Source organism: Canis lupus, chromosome X, assembly GCF_003254725.2.
Source record: "Canis lupus dingo isolate Sandy chromosome X, ASM325472v2, whole genome shotgun sequence".
Lineage (NCBI taxonomy): Eukaryota > Metazoa > Chordata > Mammalia > Carnivora > Canidae > Canis > Canis lupus.
The window spans coordinates 26,366,815-26,388,143 of NC_064281.1; the positions used below are offsets into that span (position 1 = coordinate 26,366,815).

General features: G+C 41.8%; 1 protein-coding gene across 20 annotated transcripts in view; it reads right to left on the reverse strand.

Annotated features, from left to right (window-relative positions):
* Positions 1-21,329, reverse strand: part of DMD (dystrophin) — a 2,170,621-nt gene that overhangs the window by 81,481 nt on the left and 2,067,811 nt on the right. For all 20 annotated transcript variants that reach the window (XM_025439443.3, XM_025439430.3, XM_025439477.3 and 17 more), the window contains 3 exons: positions 20,450-20,651; positions 18,072-18,157; positions 15,835-15,992 (listed from right to left, as the gene is read on the reverse strand). In XM_025439443.3, the coding sequence (XP_025295228.1) occupies positions 15,835-15,992; positions 18,072-18,157; positions 20,450-20,651 (446 nt within the window). The remainder of the gene's footprint in view (positions 1-15,834; positions 15,993-18,071; positions 18,158-20,449; positions 20,652-21,329) is intronic.

A 21,329-nucleotide genomic window follows, 5' to 3' on the forward strand; every position in this document is an offset into this window, starting at 1 on the left:
CAGGGAGCAGGACGTGGGGGCTCAGTCCCAGGACTCCGGGATCATGACCAGAGCAGAAGGCAGGTGCCTTACCCTGAGCCACCCAGGTGCCAGAGTGACTTTAATAATTATTATTAAAAGTGTGTGTGTGTGTGGCGGGAGGAGATGGCACTAATGTCATTGGTGTAAGATGTGAAAAGCTCTTCAGAATTACTTTTCTCAAAAAATACAAACCTAACACCAAACTGATTTGCTCCCTACAAGAGCTCCTGTAGGGAGCAAATCAGCTACACTGTTCCTAAAACATCCTCTCATTCCCTGCCTATATGCGCTTTTCCAAGGTAACTGAATTTTCAGCATAAAAAGTTTAAGAACCCCCGTATTTACAGACATTTTTCATATTTGAAATAAAGATGGAGAGGTCAAGAGTTGTGTTTGTGAGATAAGAGGTAAGAGGCCTCCCATAACTGCTGTCTTGGGTAGAAATCAAGTATTTTATTTAAAGTTCTGAAGATAATGAGCAGGTTGGAGGCCAGCAGTCACTGCTCTAAATATTAATCAGGACTCCGAATTACCCATTAAAGATAAAATCAGCCCAAACAATAACACACGGTGATTATCCACTCTTCATTTACATGTTCAAGGACAACTGTCCTGACCTCAGGCTCTCCACTCCACCTGACTAATAAACCAATTAACACCATGGCTCCAGGGAACCTAAGCACAATTTTTAAATCTATGCAAATCCGTAAGTATGCTCCACATTAATTTATGCTAGAGAGTTCTTATTTAACAGAAAAGTTTCACACATACAACTGTCTTTAGATATCACAGAATATACTTTCTCAAGTATGTTGCAGGACAGGTTTTGCGAAAGTTCAAGATATAATGTTAACTCTTCCACTACTGCCTTCTGCAATCCATCTGAAATCCAGTTTAGGACAAGGCAAAACCAAAGAAACAAAAAACACAGTAATGGCTTCCAGAGACTGGGAACAGGCAGGATGACAGCAATGGAGAGGGAATTTTAGGGGTGATGGAAATGTTATGTCTTGATTATAGTGATGGTGACACAATGTACTTGTCTGAACTCAAAGAACTGACGACCAGAATAAACTTAATTGCATGTTAAAATTATATTTTTTTAAATGTAGCTTTAAAAAAAGATAGAAAAGGGGATCCCTGGGTGGCTCAGCGGTTTAGCGCCTGCCTTTGGCCTGGGAGTCCTGGAGTCCCGGGATCGAGTCCCGCGTCAGGCTCCAGGCATGGAGCCTGCTTCTCCCTCCTCCTATGTCTCTGCCTCTCTCTCTATGATAAATAAATAAATAAATCTTTAAAAAAAAAAGATAGAAAAAAATCTTAAAACTATTTTATCCGGGGCCCAAGTGGCTTAGTCGGTTAAACATCCGACTCTTGATTTCGGTTTGGGTGGTGATCTCAGGGTTGTGGGACAAACACATTGCTGTGGGCTCCGTGCTCATCTCAGTCTGCTTTTCTCCCTCTCTAAAAAACTAAATAAGGGGGGGAGGAGCAAGATGGCGGAGGAGTAGGGTCTCCAAATCACCTGTCTCCACCAAACTACCTAGAAAACCTTCAAATTATCCTGAAAATCTATGAATTCGGGCTGAGATTCAAAGAGAGACCAGCTGGAATGCTACAGTGAGAAGAGTTCGCGCATCTATCAAGGTAGGAAGACGGGGAAAAAGAAATAAAGGAACAAAGGCCTCCAAGGGGGAGGGGCCCCGCGAGGAGCCGGGCTGAGGCCGGGGCGAGTGTCCCCAGGACAGGAGAGCCCCGTCCCGGAGGAGCAGGAGCTGCACCGACCTTCCCGGGCGGAAAGGGGCTCGCAGGGAGGTGGAGCAGGACCTAGGAGGGCGGGGATGCCCTCGGGTTCCCGGGGACACTGACAGAGCAACTGCGCGCCCAGGAGAGTGCGCCGAGCTCCCTAAGGGCTGCAGCGCGCACGGCGGGACCCGGCGGGACCCGGAGCAACTGAAGGGGCTCGGGGGCGGCTCCGCGGAGGGGGCTGCGCGGCCCCGGGAGCAGCTCGGAGGGGCTCGGGCAGAAGAAGAGGCTCCGTGCGGAGGGGGCTGCGCGGTTCCAGGAGCAGCTCGGAGGGGCTCGGGCGGCGGCTCCGCGGAGGGGGCTGCGCGGCCCGGGAGCGCGAATCCAACAGCGCAGGCTCCGGAGCACAGGGCGCCGGGACACAGCCCAGGATCCCGCCTCCCCCGGGACAGGCAGAGGCCGGGAGGGCCCAGGACAGCGAGGACGCTCCTGCCCCAGCTGAGCAGAGCAGCGGCCCCGCCCCGGAGCCTCCAGGCCCTGCAGACGGAGTTCCTGCCGGAGCTGAATCCAGGTTTCCAGAGCGGCCCCGCCACTGGGGCTGTTCCTCCTGCGGCCTCACGGGGTAAACAACCCCCACCGAGCCCTGCACCAGGCAGGGGCACAGCAGCTCCCCCAACTGCTAACACCTGAAAATCAGCACAACAGGCCCCTCCCCCAGAACACCAGCTAGACGGACAACTTCCAGGGGAAGTCAAGGGACTTAAAGAACACAGAATCAGAAGATACTCCCCGGTGGTTCTTTTTTTGTTTGTTTGTTTTTGTTTTTGTTTTTGTTTTTGTTTTTGTTTTGTTTTGCTTTTTGATTTGTTTCCTTCCCCCACCCCCTTTTTTTCTCCTTTCTTTTTCTTTCTCTTTTTCTTCTTTTTTTTTTTTTTTTTTTTCGTTTTTTTTTCTTTTTCTTCCCTTTTTTTTTCTCTTTCTCTTTTCTTTCCTTCTTTCTCTCCTCTCTTTTTCTCTTTTTCCCAATACAACTTGCTTTTGGCCACTCTGCACTGAGCAAAATGACTAGAAGGAAAACCTCACCTCAAAAGAAAGAATCAGAAACAGTCCTCTCTCCCACAGAGTTACAAAATCTGGATTACAATTCAATGTCAGAAAGCCAATTCAGAAGCACTATTATACAGCTACTGGTGGCTCTAGAAAAAAGTATAAAGGACTCAAGAGACTTCATGACTGCAGAATTTAGAGCTAATCAGGCAGAAATTAAAAACCAATTGAATGAGATGCAATCCAAACTAGAAGTCCTAACGACGAGGGTTAACGAGGTGGAAGAACGAGTGAGTGACCTAGAAGACAAGTTGACAGCAAAGAGGGAAACTGAGGAAAAAAGAGACAAACAATTAAAAGACCATGAAGATAGATTAAGGGAAATAAACGACAGCCTGAGGAAGAAAAACCTACGTTTAATTGGGGTTCCCGAGGGCGCCGAAAGGGACAGAGGGCCAGAATATGTATTTGAACAAATTCTAGCTGAAAACTTTCCTAATCTGGGAAGGGAAACAGGCATTCAGATCCAGGAAATAGAGAGATCCCCCCCTAAAATCAATAAAAACCGTTCAACACCTCGACATTTAATTGTGAAGCTTGCAAATTCCAAAGATAAGGAGAAGATCCTTAAAGCAGCAAGAGACAAGAAATCCCTGACTTTTATGGGGAGGAGTATTAGGGTAACAGCAGACCTCTCCACAGAGACCTGGCAGGCCAGAAAGGGCTGGCAGGATATATTCAGGGTCCTAAATGAGAAGAACATGCAACCAAGAATACTTTATCCAGCAAGGCTCTCATTCAAAATGGAAGGAGAGATAAAGAGCTTCCAAGACAGGCAGCAACTAAAAGAATATGTGACCTCCAAACCAGCTCTGCAAGAAATTTTAAGGGGGCCTCTTAAAATTCCCCTTTAAGAAGAAGTTCAGTGGAACAGTCCACAAAAACAAAGACTGAATAGATATCATGATGACACTAAACTCATATCTCTCAATAGTAACTCTGAATGTGAACGGGCTTAATGACCCCATCAAAAGGCGCAGGGTTTCAGACTGGATAAAAAAGCAGGACCCATCTATTTGCTGTCTACAAGAGACTCATTTTAGACAGAAGGACACCTACAGCCTGAAAATAAAAGGTTGGAGAACCATTTACCATTCGAATGGTCCTCAAAAGAAAGCAGGGGTAGCCATCCTTATATCAGATAAACTAAAATTTACCCCAAAGACTGTAGTGAGAGATGAAGAGGGACACTATATCATACTTAAAGGATCTATTCAACAAGAGGACTTAACAATCCTCAATATATATGCTCCGAATGTGGGAGCTGCCAAATATATAAATCAATTATTAACCAAAGTGAAGAAATACTTAGATAATAATACACTTATACTTGGTGACTTCAATCTAGCTCTTTCTATACTCGATAGGTCTTCTAAGCAAAACATCTCCAAAGAAACGAGAGCTTTAAATGATACACTGGACCAGATGGATTTCACAGATATCTACAGAACTTTACATCCAAACTCAACTGAATACACATTCTTCTCAAGCGCACATGGAACTTTCTCCAGAATAGACCACATATTGGGTCACAAATCGGGTCTGAACCGATACCAAAAGATTGGGATTGTCCCCTGCATATTCTCGGACCATAATGCCTTGAAATTAGAACTAAATCACAACAAGAAGTTTGGAAGGACCTCAAACACATGGAGGTTAAGGACCATCCTGCTAAAAGATAAAAGGGTCAACCAGGAAATTAAGGAAGAATTAAAAAGATTCATGGAAACTAATGAGAATGAAGATACAACCGTTCAAAATCTTTGGGATGCAGCGAAAGCTGTCCTAAGGGGGAAATACATCGCAATACAAGCATCCATTCAAAAACTGGAAAGAACTCAAATACAAAAGCTAACCTTACACATAAAGGAGCTAGAGAAAAAACAGCAAATAGATCCTACACCCAAGAGAAGAAGGGAGCTAATAAAGATTCGAGCAGAACTCAACGAAATCGAGACCAGAAGAACTGTGGAACAGATCAACAGAACCAGGAGTTGGTTCTTTGAAAGAATTAATAAGATAGATAAACCATTAGCCAGCCTTATTAAAAAGAAGAGAGAGAAGACTCAAATTAATAAAATCATGAATGAGAAAGGAGAGATCACTACCAACACCAAGGAAATACAAACGATTTTAAAAACATATTATGAACAGCTATACGCCAATAAATTGGGCAATCTAGAAGAAATGGACGCATTCCTGGAAAGCCACAAACTACCAAAACTGGAACAGGAAGAAATAGAAAACCTGAACAGGCCAATAACCAGGGAGGAAATTGAAGCAGTCATCAAAAACCTCCCAAGACACAAGAGTCCAGGGCCAGATGGCTTCCCAGGAGAATTTTATCAAACGTTTAAAGAAGAAATCATACCTATTCTCCTAAAGCTGTTTGGAAAGATAGAAAGAGATGGAGTACTTCCAAATTCGTTCTATGAAGCCAGCATCACCTTAATTCCAAAGCCAGACAAAGACCCCGCCAAAAAGGAGAATTACAGACCAATATCCCTGATGAACATGGATGCAAAAATTCTCAACAAGATACTGGCCAATAGGATCCAACAGTACATTAAGAAAATTATTCACCATGACCAAGTAGGATTTATCCCAGGGACACAAGGCTGGTTCAACACCCGTAAAACAATCAATGTGATTCATCATATCAGCAAGAGAAAAACCAAGAACCATATGATCCTCTCATTGGATGCAGAGAAAGCATTTGACAAAATACAGCATCCATTCCTGATCAAAACTCTTCAGAGTGTAGGGATAGAGGGAACATTCCTCGACATCTTAAAAGCCATCTATGAAAAGCCCACAGCAAATATCATTCTCAATGGGGAAGCACTGGGAGCCTTTCCCCTAAGATCAGGAACAAGACAGGGATGTCCACTCTCACCACTGCTGTTCAACATAGTACTGGAAGTCCTAGCCTCAGCAATCAGACAACAAAAAGACATTAAAGGCATTCAAATTGGCAAAGAAGAAGTCAAACTCTCCCTCTTCGCCGATGACATGATACTCTACATAGAAAACCCAAAAGTCTCCACCCCAAGATTGCTAGAACTCATACAGCAATTCGGTAGCGTGGCAGGATACAAAATCAATGCCCAGAAGTCAGTGGCATTTCTATACACTAACAATGAGACTGAAGAAAGAGAAATTAAGGAGTCAATCCCATTTACAATTGCACCCAAAAGCATAAGATACCTAGGAATAAACCTCACCAAAGATGTAAAGGATCTATACCCTCAAAACTATAGAACACTTCTGAAAGAAATTGAGGAAGACACAAAGAGATGGAAAAATATTCCATGCTCATGGATTGGCAGAATTAATATTGTGAAAATGTCAATGTTACCCAGGGCAATATACACGTTTAATGCAATCCCTATCAAAATACCATGGACTTTCTTCAGAGAGTTAGAACAAATTATTTTAAGATTTGTGTGGAATCAGAAAAGACCCCGAATAGCCAGGGGAATTTTAAAAAAGAAAACCATATCTGGGGGCATCACAATGCCAGATTTCAGGTTGTACTACAAAGCTGTGGTCATCAAGACAGTGTGGTACTGGCACAAAAACAGACACATAGATCAGTGGAACAGAATAGAGAATCCAGAAGTGGACCCTGAACTTTATGGGCAACTAATATTCGATAAAGGAGGAAAGACTATCCATTGGAAGAAAGACAGTCTCTTCAATAAATGGTGCTGGGAAAATTGGACATCCACATGCAGAAGAATGAAACTAGACCACTCTCTTTCACCATACACAAAGATAAACTCAAAATGGATGAAAGATCTAAATGTGAGACAAGATTCCATCAAAATCCTAGAGAAGAACACAGGCAACACCCTTTTTGAACTCGGCCATAGTAACTTCTTGCAAGATACATCCACGAAGGCAAAAGAAACAAAAGCAAAAATGAACTATTGGGACTTCATCAAGATAAGAAGCTTTTGCACAGCAAAGGATACAGTCAACAAAACTCAAAGACAACCTACAGAATGGGAGAAGATATTTGCAAATGACATATCAGATAAAGGGCTAGTTTCCAAGATCTATAAAGAACTTATTAAACTCAACACCAAAGAAACAAACAATCCAATCATGAAATGGGCAAAAGACATGAACAGAAATCTCACAGAAGAAGACATAGACATGGCCAACATGCACATGAGAAAATGCTCTGCATCACTTGCCATCAGGGAAATACAAATCAAAACCACAATGAGATACCACCTCACACCAGTGAGAATGGGGAAAATTAACAAGGCAGGAAACAACAAATGTTGGAGAGGATGTGGAAAAAAGGGAACCCTCTTACACTGTTGGTGGGAATGTGAACTGGTGCAGCCACTGTGGAAAACTGTGTGGAGGTTCCTCAAACAGTTAAAAATATACCTGCCCTACGACCCAGCAATTGCACTGTTGGGGATTTACCCCAAAGATACAAATGCAATGAAACGCTGGGACACCTGCACCCCGATGTTTCTAGCAGCAATGGCCACGATAGCCAAACTGTGGAAGGAGCCTCGGTGTCCAACGAAAGATGAATGGATAAAGAAGATGTGGTTTATGTATACAATGGAATATTACTCAGCTATTAGAAATGACAAATACCCACCATTTGCTTCAACGTGGATGGAACTGGAGGGTATTATGCTGAGTGAAGTAAGTCAGTCGGAGAAGGACAAACACTATATGTTCTCATTCATTTGGGGAATATAAATAATAGTGAAAAGGAAAATAAGGGAAGGGAGAAGAAATGTGTGGGAAATATCAGAAAGGGAGACAGAACATAAAGACTGCTAACTCTGGGAAACGAACTAGGGGTGGTAGAAGGGGAGGAGGGCGGGGGGTGGGAGTGAATGGGTGACGGGCACTGGGTGTTATTCTGTATGTTAGTAAATTGAACACCAATAAAAAAAAAATAAAAAAAAAAAATAAAAAACTAAATAATAAAACATTTTATCAAAATGCCAAAAAAAAAAACCCTCCACCCCACCCAAAACAGAAAACCTCAAGCTGTTAGAGAATCAAAATACACTAAGGGCCCTGGTTAAACAGATAAGGGTATCTGGTTATGGATATCTCAGGAGGAAGGTTTACACTATCCTTCATTTTAAATAATCTTTGCAGAAAGAACCTTCCATTAAAAATTCAATTTGTCAGCCAGTGACAAACAAGGAAAAAATAAAATGGCAATACTGAACTCATGTTTCCTTCTTTCCATGAGTTTTTGGGGGAAGTTTCAATGTGAATTAGAATTAATGGTGAACTGATTAAAGGGAGTCTAGAATATTCTTCCAACTGAAAGGATGGCTCTCAAAAAAACCATTTTTTGTGGGCAGCCCGGGTGGCTCAGCGGTTTAGCGCCGCCTTCAGCCCAGGGCCTGATCCAGGAGACCCGGGATTGAGTCCCACGTCGGGCTCCCTGCATGGAGCCTGCTTCTCCCTCTGCCTGTGTTTCTGCCTCTCTCTCTCCTCTCTGTGTATTCTCGTGAATAAATAAATAAAATCTTTAAAAAAAACCATTTTTTGTTAGCACCTGTGACTCATCTCTTATGGGAAGGGAAGAGAAAGACAGGAGGAGGGAGAGAGGAAGGCAGGAAGGCAGGGGAAATTTGGTTGTAACAGTGATTACTTTAGTAGTTTGAGCAAAGAGGGATGCCTGGGTGGCTCAGTGGGTTGAGTGTCTGACTTCCGCTCTTGTCATAATCTCGGGGTCCTGGGATTGAGACCCACGCTGAGCCCCATGTCAGGCTCTGCAGTAAGCGGGGAATCTGCTTCTCCCTCTCCCTCTGCCCCCACCCCCACTGGTGCTCTCTCTCTCTCAAATAAATGAATAAAATTTTTAAAAAACGTGGAGCAAAGAAAAAGACATCAGTTATCTTCCTTAGCAGTTCAAGTGTATGAATGAAACAGGTTTCAACTACAACACAAACCTACCTTCAAAATACTGAAGAAAATAACCATCACCCCACATGAAGAAGTTAACCACGCAAACCACAACAAAGTAAATGGATATCTCTGAAGCTAAATCCACCATAGCTTATAATTTAAAAAACCCAGCAACTGAGAAGCAAGAGTCAATTCAAGACAATATTGACAATATTCTGACAAAAAGTCCTTCCTGAAAATCTGCAGGAATTCTGTCCATAAGCGGGCCTAATAGGAGCACGGTGATACTAACTCTATTTATAAGTAACTCATTGTATTAACTTACTAATATTGTAGTTATTAGTCAGTATTCATCATGACTTCAACATTTACCACCCAAAGAGGTGTGAAAAGAATGTCTACGGAACTGAAAGACCTATATTTTGATTACTGAACAACAAGCCAAAGGCAACCTAAGCAAAGCAGAATTTTTAGGAGTTATTTTAAGGATGGATAATATAAAATGTGATCAATTGGCATGAGGGATGCTGTCAAACGGATTCAAAAGTGTCCTGGCATGGTATTTTAACACTCAGAGAGAAAACAGTATGTCAAGAGTCTCTAAAATCGAATCCACAGATGCTCGGTTATAGATAAAAGGAATTGTTAATCTTGGTAGGATATGCTCTTGTTACAATGCACTTTAGATCACTGGAAGCTAACAGTTCTGAAGTACCCCTGCCACAACTCTTGAGTGCTCTGCCTCTACTGGTTTAGTGAGTCCTCCCAATCACCCCTAGAGCATAAGGCCCAGAAAGGTTAAAAAAAACTTGCCCCAGGTGGGAAATGGTAGAGCTAGGATTTGAACCCAGGCAGTTGGCTTCAGGGCCTGTGCACTTAACCACTCTGCTACTCACTACTCTAGATATTCTGGGATGATTATTTACATGAGATATACACTTGCTCTCAATAGTTGAGGCTGTAATTTATTCTCATTTCTGTATCATTCTCTATTACAGCAACTGTACATTGGTGATATTCATTTTTGTCACATGAATATAAAAATTTCACAGGGCAGATGAAAAAGTAACTTATTCATTTTGAATGCATGAATACAACAGGAGGCAGGAAACAGATGTAAAATAAACAGATTTTGGTGCCCAAGCTCTTGTAGGTGAAGCATGCTGAATATAAAGTTGGTATAGTCGAATTCATCTCAACAATAAAGTCCTTAAAATGTTTACAGAAGAAAACACTACAAACTATTGTGGGAGAAGGGGGTACTTCTCAGGGCACTGCCAAATACCAATTACAGATACGTGACTCTTGTGGAGTTGCTTAAAGGTATAAAGTTTTCCCACTTAAAAGGCATTATTTGTTGGTTTCATTTGCAGGAAGACTAGCCACCTGCAATCAGGAATAGAATATCTTAAATAAAGATCATGGGGCGTGTGTGTGTGTCTGTGTGCATACATGTGTGTTGCGATAGTGGTAAGGGTGTTTATCCGCGTCATCCTATTATAACCAAAAATTCATATATGGGATCATGTTTCGTAGCTCTTTATTCAGTGTAGTATTTGAACTGGTTAAAGCCATCCATTTCCACTCAGATGGTTTAGCAGAAGAAAATATTGGCTTGGAACATAGGGAACTTAGGCCTTCTGTCTAGATCTGACATGATATAATTGCAGTATGTAGAACGTAGTAAGTTATGCCTGTCGGGCTTCAATTTTCTCATCAGAAAAAGGAGATGTGATAAATCTCCAAGTCTGTGTGACTACTGCTGGGGAATACCTGACCTTTTTCAGGTCATAAAGATCAATCTACTCTGACAATCGAGTTGTTTCCATAGATTATTTTTTTAAAGATTTTATTTATTTATTCACGACAGAGAGAAAGAGAGAGAGAGAGAGAGAGAGAGAGAGAGAGAGGCAGAGATACAGGCAGAGGGAGAAGCAGGCTCCATTCAGAGAGCCCCATGCAGGACTTGATCCCGGGACTCCAGGATCATGCCCTGGGCCGAAGGCAGACGCTTAACTGCTGAGCCACCCAGGCGTCCCTGTTTCCATAGATTATGAAAAGAAGAACAACCTGATGATGCATTAATTGAAACAAACTAGTTTCAAAACTTCACTTCTACTACCCAAAAGAGTCAGTTTCCCACTAAATGTTTTGATTACAGTAAGCTTCTAAAATGGAAAAATCACCCTGTTGCCTCATTTCCTATCAATGAAGACACCACCATCAAATCCATACATTAATGGAGAGTTTTCCTGTTTGATATCCACAGATACGACTTCACATCCTGGCTTACTGGGTCATTCCTTGGAAGACCTATACTGATTTTTAAATAGGCAAAACACTGTACTTGCATGTGATGGTAATTTCTGTAACTGATTTAGAACTATTTTGAAGGGTTTTTCCCCCCCAGCTTTCTTTACTGTAGTCAAATGCACATACCATAAAATTCACTATCTTACCCATTTTTAAGTGGACAGTTCAGTGGTACTAAAGTACATTCATATTGTTGTGTGGCCATCACCACCATCCATCTCCAGAATGGAGAGATCTGGATCTGAGCTAAGGAAAGCTTTAAAAGATCACCCAGTGAGCACATGAAAACACCCCTCTCTCCTGGCCACTCCTAGGCTCTTGTCTGGTTCAGAAGCTGCACCTTTCTAACTATACCACTTCTCCTCCTGCCATACAAGGAATGCATTTGTAGGAGAAAATAAGGACTTTCTTGTCGTTTCTTTAGATTTAGAGACAGAGGTCTTTGAGCACAACCTTGCTCAAGGAACCAGTCTGGCCCCAGTCCCAAGGTCTTGACACTTCAAAAAAGGGCAAAGGGCATTTTTGCTGGTGTTATCTTTCGCTGCAGCAAACAGCACATTTTCATTCACGCTGCCCAGGGAAATGCAAGGTGACTGCCAGGGCACCTGGCTGAGGAAAAGCATGCCAGGTCCAGGATGTTGATTGCGAAGTAAACAGAATGGACCAGTTCAACCTGATAGCTAGCAAGTTGAGAGGCTTCACAAATCGAAGTAATATAAACCTCGCCTGGCTCTGTACACACAGAATGTGCCCAACATCCCACCAGAAACATCCAATTGCCAATCCTCGACTTCTTAAAATGAGCATTCCCCTTACCTCCCAGTCTCTTATGTTCTCATTCTGTCTTGGCATCTTGTATTCCAGCAGGAACCCAGAATAAAGTTACACCTTGCGAGGGTGGAGAGCCCAATCAAAAGGTACATATTTGGGACTGAGGGAGTAGTGGAGGTCTGGGGACACCGGACGAGGAATTATACTCTTCCACCAGCTATGGGGTAGAGGTAAATTATTCATCCATTTAAATAACAATAAAAACACAACCCCCAAAGCTTGCTGATTTCATTCTCAAGGTATCGGTAAGATTCAAGGTCAGAATTCCTGTGAATCAAGGTCAGGTATGATTATCAGTAGCAATGGTAACAATGTTACTGGTAAGTGTAGTAGGTACAAAGGGTAGGGAGAAGCTGTTTCACGGTAGTGAAAGCAAACTCTGCGTGGTTAGGGGAGCAGATTAGGTAAGGTCTGAGAACTAGACAAAGTAGGATTTATTCAGGGGGCCATGGAAAGAAACGGATTTCTACACATGTTGTCATCCAGTGAATACATTTCTTTAAAACCAGTATCAGGGTAGTAAGAGCAATGACAAGGTCAGGGTGTAGAGAACAGTAAGGGTGGCAAGGAATAAGATCAGACAAAAGAGGTTTCTTAAAAGAAAAAGTGAGCACTTTACTCATTTTTTTCTAATTCTAAATGTCCAAAGAAGAAAATTCAGAAAATATCATAGAGAGAAGAAAATAAAATCCACCTGTTACCACTGTTCGTATCTTGATGGATTCCTCCCCTCCCCCCACCCACCCAGGCTCACAAAGGACATTTCCAAGAGCTTGAAGACTGGCTAGCCAGGGCACATTCACTAAGTATGTGAGGACAGACTGAAGGTTTGGCATCGAGAAGACAGCATTGCTATTACCAAGACACATGGTTTAGAGAAGAACGGGTTCATCCAGCAAAGGATGAGGTATATGGGAGGACAGGGACATGGCTCCTGATAAGGGCATAGCATTTGGGAAGGCAGTGACCCCTTGTCCTGACTCCCACTCTACAGAGTCAGAGACTAGATCTTACTTATTCCTACCACAGAAGTGATAATTACATGACGTGATAGAAGTGCTAACTGTCACTGCAATGGTAATCGCATTACAATATATTAATGTATCCAGTCAATGTGTTGTACACCTTAAATTTAAAAAAATTTTTTTTTAATTTATTTATGATAGTCACACAGAGAGAGAGAGAGAGAGAGAGAGAGAGAGAGAGAGAGAGAGGCAGAGACACAGGCAGAGGGAGAAGCAGGCTCCATGCACCGGGAGCCCGACGTGGGATTCGATCCCGGGTCTCCAGGATCGCACCCTGGGCCAAAGGCAGGCGCCAAACCGCTGCACCACCCAGGGATCCCCTGTACACCTTAAATTTATACCGCTTAATATGTCAAGTATATTTCAATTAAAAAAAAAGAGCAAGGTGCACCCAGGTAGCTCAGTCCCCTGAGTGTTCAACTCTTGGTTTCCTCTCAGATCATGACCTCAGGGTTGTGAGATGGAGCCCCCGTATTGGGCTCTGGGCTCAGCAGGGAGTCTGCTGGAGATTCTTTCCCTCTGCCCTCTCCTCCCCTCCTCAAATAAATAACTAAATAACTAAATAAATAAATAAATCTATCTTAAAAAAAAAAAAAAAAGAGGCAGCCCCGGTGGCCCAGCAGTTTGGCACCTGCCTTCGGCCCAGGGTGTGATCCTGGAGACCCGGGAGTCCCACATCGGGCTCCTTGCATGGAGCCTGCTTCTCCCTCTGCCTGTGTCTCTGTCTCTCTGTGTCTCTCTCATGAATAAATAAATTAAAAAAGCTTAAAAAAAAAAGCCAGAGCCTGCAGCCACAGGCAATACAATGAGGTGATGGGATGAAGGCTCCAGTGGCCCTTGACGCTTGAAGGCAGACTTACATTCTGACCCTTACTCTCAACTGAAGCCACAGTACACATACAACTGAGTATATATACATTTATATCACCGTGTGTGTGTGTTTCACAACTAGAATTTTAAAAGTCACAGAGGGGGATCCCTGGGTGGCTCAGCGGTTTAGTGCCTGCCTTCGGTCCAGGGTGTGATCCTGGAGTCCTAGGATCGAGTCCCACATTGGGCTTCCTGCATGGAGCCTGCTTCTCCCTCTGCCTGTGTTTCTGCCTCTCTCTCTCAATCTGTGTCTCTCATGAATAAATAAATAAAATATTAAAAAAAAATAAAAGTCACAGAAATTTTATTAAAGAGAAAACAATGTTTAAGAAAAATAAGCCATTACAAGTTGTTTTATAACTGGATTTTAAAAAAATGAATCTGGATTATCTGTGGCATTAATATTCATTTTGTGAAAGTTACTTGTATCTACATTCTGGAATAGAGCACAAAAAATATCTAGAGGTACTGATAGTCTATTTACATTTTGGGATGTTTGAGTATGAGGCGGAAAAATGCATTTATTTCTCCACATCCATTTTACATTTATAGCTACTGTGCCATAACTTTGGCACAACAATCCAAACAGGCTGTCCAACGCTAAATAAGGGGGCTTATTACGTGGGCATTTAGTCAGTGTGCCTGGTTAACTTTTAAATGAATGCTCAAATGGCTTTAAACATCTCAATATTCACAATGTTCTGAAGAGGAGGCCTTCTGTGGTTTTACCCTAGTCAGTGATCAGAGACCAAAGGTCTAACCCAATTATCTGGTTATCTCTACAGCTAGTTCTATTGTTCATGGGATCACAATGGATTGAGAAATCCTATAAAACAAAAACAGCTCTTAGCATTAACAAAATCAACCAAACAAACCTAAGAGCACCGTGAATAATGTGATAGTTCACTGAGCTCACTCCTTCAGGGCCGGTGGTATCACACAGAGGAACAACTTTTGACAACAAGCTATCCAGCAATAGTATCAAAAGCCACAAAACCCTTTCTATCTTTTAGTCTGGTAATCCCATTCCTGAGAATTTATCCTAAGGGGAAACCTCAATGAAGAAAAATAGCTAAATGCCTAAAGATGGTCACGGCAGCATTACTTACCTCAGCCAACAACAGACAGAGCCGCCATGTCTCTCAATGGAGTGCTTGGATATTTGGGAGGAAGAGAGTGTTTCTGGGGGGCACCAACTGTGGTGAGGAAGAGGCCACGGGGCCAGATAAGAGAATGGGCAAGTTGTGCATTGGCCTAGGGATGGACACCAGCAGAGCATGAACCTCTGACCCTGTTATATGGGGAGTCACCTTTCAGGCCTTGGGATAATAGAGGAATGTCAAATCTACAGCAAGATGACTTAAAAAAATGATAGTCATCTCAACTCTTTACCAACAGCCACTGAAAAGCAGGGTATGATGATAGAATTGAGTTAAAAAAGAATAAAGATGGGGTGCCTGGGTGGTTCAATAGGTTAAGCATCTGCCTTCAGCTCAGGTCATGATCCCAGGGTCCTGGAATAAAGTCCCACATCGGGCTCCCTGCTTAGCAGGGAATCGGCTTCTCCCTCTCCCTCTCCCTCTGCCCTTCACCTTGCTTGTGCTCTCTCAAATAAATAAATAAATAAAACCTTAAAAAAAGAATAAGGAGACAAAAAGCTAAGAGACTAAAAGACTCACCTATAAAAGTTAGTTTCTTTTTTACGAAGGATTTCTGGGCTGGAGATTGATTTTTTTCCCTTGCTGAACCATTGCAGACTCCCTTCTCTCCCAGCACTTTCGTAATAGCCACCACTAGGTCCCTGATGCAGATAGAGATTTCTTTTCCTTCTCTGTACTGTCCTCTCTCCCAAAACCCAGAGTCCAGATGCCACTGCCTCCAGAGGTTTCAAGTATCAATCCCCTACCTACCCACCTATCACTGGAGCTAATGTGAGAAACTCAAGTTGTCTGTTTTTATTTTCATTAATTTCTGAAATACAAAAAAGGAAACACGTTTCTTAAGAAGGTGAATGACTCACAAACTGGAAGCAGCTCCTGACACTCGGCTCAATGTTACTGCCCCCGAACGATGCGACTTCACCCAACTGTCTTGGGATCTGGATAGAGTCATGCAGGAGGAGGCCCAGCCTGCGCTGGTCACAAAATCCTGTCGAACTTGCCACTTGCTTGAAGAGGTCTACAAAAGGAAGAAGAGAATTTCAACAAAGAGCAGCACCGAGTCGATGTCAGCAGAACCTACCAACCACCTCAATTCCAGCACTACTTATTGAGAGTAGCCAATATTCCCACAGAGAGGGGTTCCTTCTAATTCATGCTAATCTGCACATTTACTATTTTTATGGATCAAGTTAATCATCACTGTGTGTATACATAAAGTGTGACAGCTTTTAAATAAACTACAGCTCTGCAAGAAATGCAAGTTTACATACAGTCTTGACACCTGAATTTTCCTAAGCCAAAACATAATCCTTTGGGAAATATTTTATATATAGGATGTAACCATGGTCATAAAATAAATATTTTAGCAGTAAGAACCACCTAACTGGTCCAAAGTACCAGCCCCTTTGGACATCAGAGATTCAAAAATGTACTCAAGTTGCAACTTCTTTATGAAATCATAAGATCATTGAGTTTCTTGCACGTGTTCCCACAGGATCCTGTATATTTGTAAATTAGCTCCCATCACTTTATACTCTCACTGATTTAATACACATCTGTCTTTGTGGCTGCAGCATGATATCCCCCGTGAGGGCAGGGACTGTATTTGGTCAGCTGTGTACCAGAAGTGTCACAGAATGAATGAACACACCCAACACTTGCAACGTATGTCTTGTTCTCAGAAATAAAATCGTTTCAATCATATGTTATATTCAAAGGATAGTTGCCAACAGAAGTAAATTCAAGGAATTTTCATTGGCATATTTTAAACTCTAAGTAATTGAATACTACAACCAGGTATCTAAGATGTCAATTACAAAAGTGAGACAGCATGCACAGCCTTTTTGTCATCTCTCCGATATACATGCACAGATTTTTTTCAAGATTATGAATTACCTTCACCTATCTCAGTTTGAAGTTTTTATTTTTATTTCACCAACCTCAAAACATGTTCCCTCTTTGTTATTTGAAACACAGGCTCAAAGTTCCCTCTGGTAGTACAATATGCTGGGATTTATACCATTGATAAGGTCAGATGATAAACTAACCTATAAGTAATTTCACTATTTAAAGAAGGAAAACCCACAGAAAGATTCTACTTTGCTTCCAATACCTTTTAAAATGGTTAACTAAAGCTGTTCAGTGCTTTTTCTTTGGCTCCGAGGATAAAAAAAAAAAGCTCAAGTGGAAACGACATAAAAGTGAGAGCTAAAAGGGCCTGTGTATTTTGTGGCTTACTCCTGGGGGGCAATGAGCAGTAGGACACAGAGTGGCTTTGGAGAAATTCAATCTCTTTTATCTCCTGCCCTTCCTTAAGCTCAGCACAGCTCATCCCTGCGTGGCTAGGCCTTCGGGAAAAAGAGAAATGACATGATAGGCGAGGTTTGCTTAATATTCCTGCCATAAAGACTTCTTCCGGGCAACTAAAGTGGAGAAACACGGACAGTCCCTCACGATAGCAACGAATGTGTGCTTCGTCATTGCAACCATTTCTCCTGTAGCATTTGCTTTTCATTTGGATTCACACATTTTAAGCTGAAGAACCCAAGAGCTAACCCAAAAGGAAATTCTATAAGGTGATATTTACCCTGTAAGAAATGGCAAGCTATCTGTCTCTCAAGTAATAAAATGTGAGTCACGTCACAGAACTGGATATGTCTGTACAACTCGCAGTAAGATGATTATAAAATAAACAATGTTTCTTGAACACGAATGCCAGATAGTACTCTTTAAATAAGAATCCAAAGACTAAGCAAGTGCACGGATTAAACCTTCACATTTATTTTTCTGACTTACACAAAGGGGTTAGGAAATCAGACTTTATCCTCTCGGAACATGTGTTTTATTCAGACACAGTCAATGTAATGTAAAATAATACTTGGACTGGAGAAGTTAATCCTCATTCTCTATTTAAATACCTGCAATTTAATGTTTGACAGGGAACGGTACAAACCAAGTTTTAGGGCACTCTAAAAGCAGTTCTCCATCTTACAAGAGGAACCTGCCATCAAGTAACAACACTAGTCACTCCTCATCTACAACAGGGGTAATTAACCAACATTACTAAAAGAATACAGAGTTAATACACGTGACTTACATCTGTACTTGTCTTCCAAATGGGCTTTACACAGAGAAATGATGCCAGTTTTAAAAGACAGGACCCGGATCCTCCCCGTTCGTCCCCTATTATGAATAATCAAACCAGAAAACAATTACCAACATTTTACTAGATTGTAAACACTTCTTAAGAAACAAACAAATAAACAAACCCTGGGATACAGGAACTCTACTGACCACTGTCTCATGAAACAAGCCCTTTATTGGTCGTATAAAGATCTGTTAAGAACTTGTCTGCTCATTAGGTACTATCTTCTTTATCTACCTTATCAATTTGGCTGATGGCCTGGAATGCAATGGAAATGTGACCACTTTGACTAAGGAAACTTTACCAAGTTTTTGATTCTTAAAAGTCCTTACCTGAGTTGTAATGGCAGCTCTACATAAAACGAATAAAAAATATCCTTCTGTTCAATGGAGAGCCACCCGGGTTTAAGTTGGTAAATGGAAGGATTACTACTGTGCCTCCAAGTTACTTTGGTTACTAAACAAATTGCCTACTGTGCTTACTGAAGCCCCTCCCCCCACCGAAAAACCCAGCAAGTGACCTGCTCTGCCCTCTTTCACACTCTTAGGTTTTCATCAGAATGCCTGGGTTGAGAAGAAAATCACTCACTTCAGGCCACATGACACATAAGAGAAAATACGGACATTTGTCTCCGTAAGAAAAATGTGATATCCTCTATGAAAGAACATTCAAATATGTGATCTTGGAGAGAAATTTAAAAACAACCTATTGCTATATTAATGTTTTAAGTATGTTTACAGTTTCCTTTTCATATAAAGCTGAAATACAGTATTCCACATGACAAACTTATAAACGGTTCATTTTATCCATGGGAAGAAATGAAACACGAGAATGAAAAATGTTCTGTTTTGTAGAAAATAATTTTCAATAATTTGCAGGTTTTACTTTGTTTGCAGAAAGAAAAGTGAACCTTGCATGGTGCTTAAAGAGAGAGAGAGAGAGAGAGAGAGAGAGAGATAGATCATAGAATAATTCTCCCATCTAGCACTTCAAAACTGCAAAGGACAGGCCCTAACTGCAGTTATCTTGGGTGAACAAAATGCTCAACTTTTAACTGGTACAATTTATAAAGAGAGTCCTAGTGCATTAACAAAAATTATGATCGTTGGAAGATTCTTTGCTCTTTAAAAAAGGCAAATCCAAGTTTAACAAATAAACTTCCTAAGATAGCTCAGGTCTTCAAGGAGTTAAAATTGTCCCCAAATAATGGTGAGGCAGGTAGAAGGGAAGTTCTATACACTCAGAATCCATTCATACGTCATCTGCAAAGAGCACAGTGCCAAAACACATGTGAAGGAACACCTGAGTACAAACCCTTATCAGGGCAAAAGCCAAGTGTAATAAAAATCCATTATGCTCAAGGGCTTGGTAAATAATTATCAGAATTAAATAGCCAGGTAGTCTTGGATTTCAAAAGGCACTACCTTATCAGAATAACCAAGAAAAAAGTATACATCTTAATGACGGAGGTGGCAAGAATCTACGACAAAGGCAAAAGGCAAAATAGTTGAAATGCAACTCCTTTCAGAAGACCTTCCCAGATTTCCAAAGGGGGATATGTTCTTGTTGGCATGTGAAATGAGGCATGTAATCATTTTGAGGTCTAAGAAGAATTCAGTCAAAATTAAAACCAATTCTGTCTGCTAACCTTCCTCAGTTGTCTTCACGTATAGCTCAAGACAAAAACAAGAACTGGGGATACCTCCTCTGTGCAACTCAAAAGAAATAAACAAAGTGCTCTCCAGGAGAGTGAACAAGGGAGGTGCTAACCAGAAACTGGGAAACGTTAGAAAACTTCCTCAGTGTGAGAAGCCAAGTTTGTCCCATTAAGGTCTTGTTCTCATTTTGTTTGGCTTATTAATTCACGATCTTCTGCAAAGAGCTCCTGAGGATCAGGGCATACTACTCAGATCTGGTGACAGGTGTGCCAGCATCTCCAAGAGCACATCCATTTCTGCCAGTGCGTGGGAGCCACCCCCGAAGTGGATGGAGGAATTCAAATTACACAAGCAAGAAAAGGCTACACACTGACTCATTCTACTATTTGAAAAATGAGTATGAAAAATGAGTCTCTCAGGGTTTTGTTTGTTTTCAGAGAGCCATCTACATTCTAGCTCTCACCTCCTAGATCATCCAAATATTTTTCAGCTTCAGTGAACGCAAGAATGATTTATCACAGGGCCAGTATTAGGTCACAGGGCTTCATGAACCTTTCATTCTGAGGATGATATTTCTAGACTGGGGCTCCTGCTGTGATGCTAATTACACCGGCACCATTCTGTTAACTAAGTGTCCTGTGGCCGAGTCCATAAAGAGCTTGCCATACGTACGTGTCATAAACATTCAGCAGCCAATTGAGACACATATCCACGCAGAGAGGGACGTTGACCAGATTGTTGTGCTCTTGCTCTAGGCGATCATAAATAGTGGTCAGACAGTTAATGACCTGCAGGATATCCATGGGCTGGTCATTTTGCTTGAGGTTGTGCTGGTCCAAGGCATCGCATGCAGCCGATAGGCTCAAGAGATCCACTGCAAAAGCCACATAAAGTCACAGGTGATTCCAGGGGGAAAATCCTTTTTTCATCCTTTTTCCCTTTCTTTTGAAAATCCTGGTCAGGTTGTCTCGTACTCTTTAGTGAACACCAAACCCAAAACTTACCCTCTTTAAAAATTTTTTTTTAAATTTAAATTCAATTCAGTTTACATGTAGGGTATTACTGGTTTCAGGGGTAGAATTTAGTGATTTATCTGTTGCACATAACACCCAGTGCCCTCCTTAATGCCCATCACCCAGTTACCCCATGCCCCCACACACCTCCCCTCCAACAACCCTCAGTTTGTTCCCTATAGTTAAGAGTCTCTCATGGTTTGCCTCCTTCTCTGCTTTCATCTTATTTTATTTTTCCTTCCCTTCCCCGATGTACATCTATTTTGTTTCTTAAATTCCACATATGAGTATTTGTCTTTCTCTGACTTATGTCACTTAGCATAATACCCCGTAGTTCCATCCACATCGTTGCAAATGGTAGGTATTCATTCTTTCTGATGTCTACGTACTATTCCATTATATATGTATATGTATGTGTGTGTGTGTATACACCACATCTTCTTTATCCATATGCCCTTAGATAGCTCAGCTGGTAGAGCAGAAGACTATAGAGCTAAATCCTACCCTCCTTTACAGTGGTTTGTCTTCACCCTCCAGCT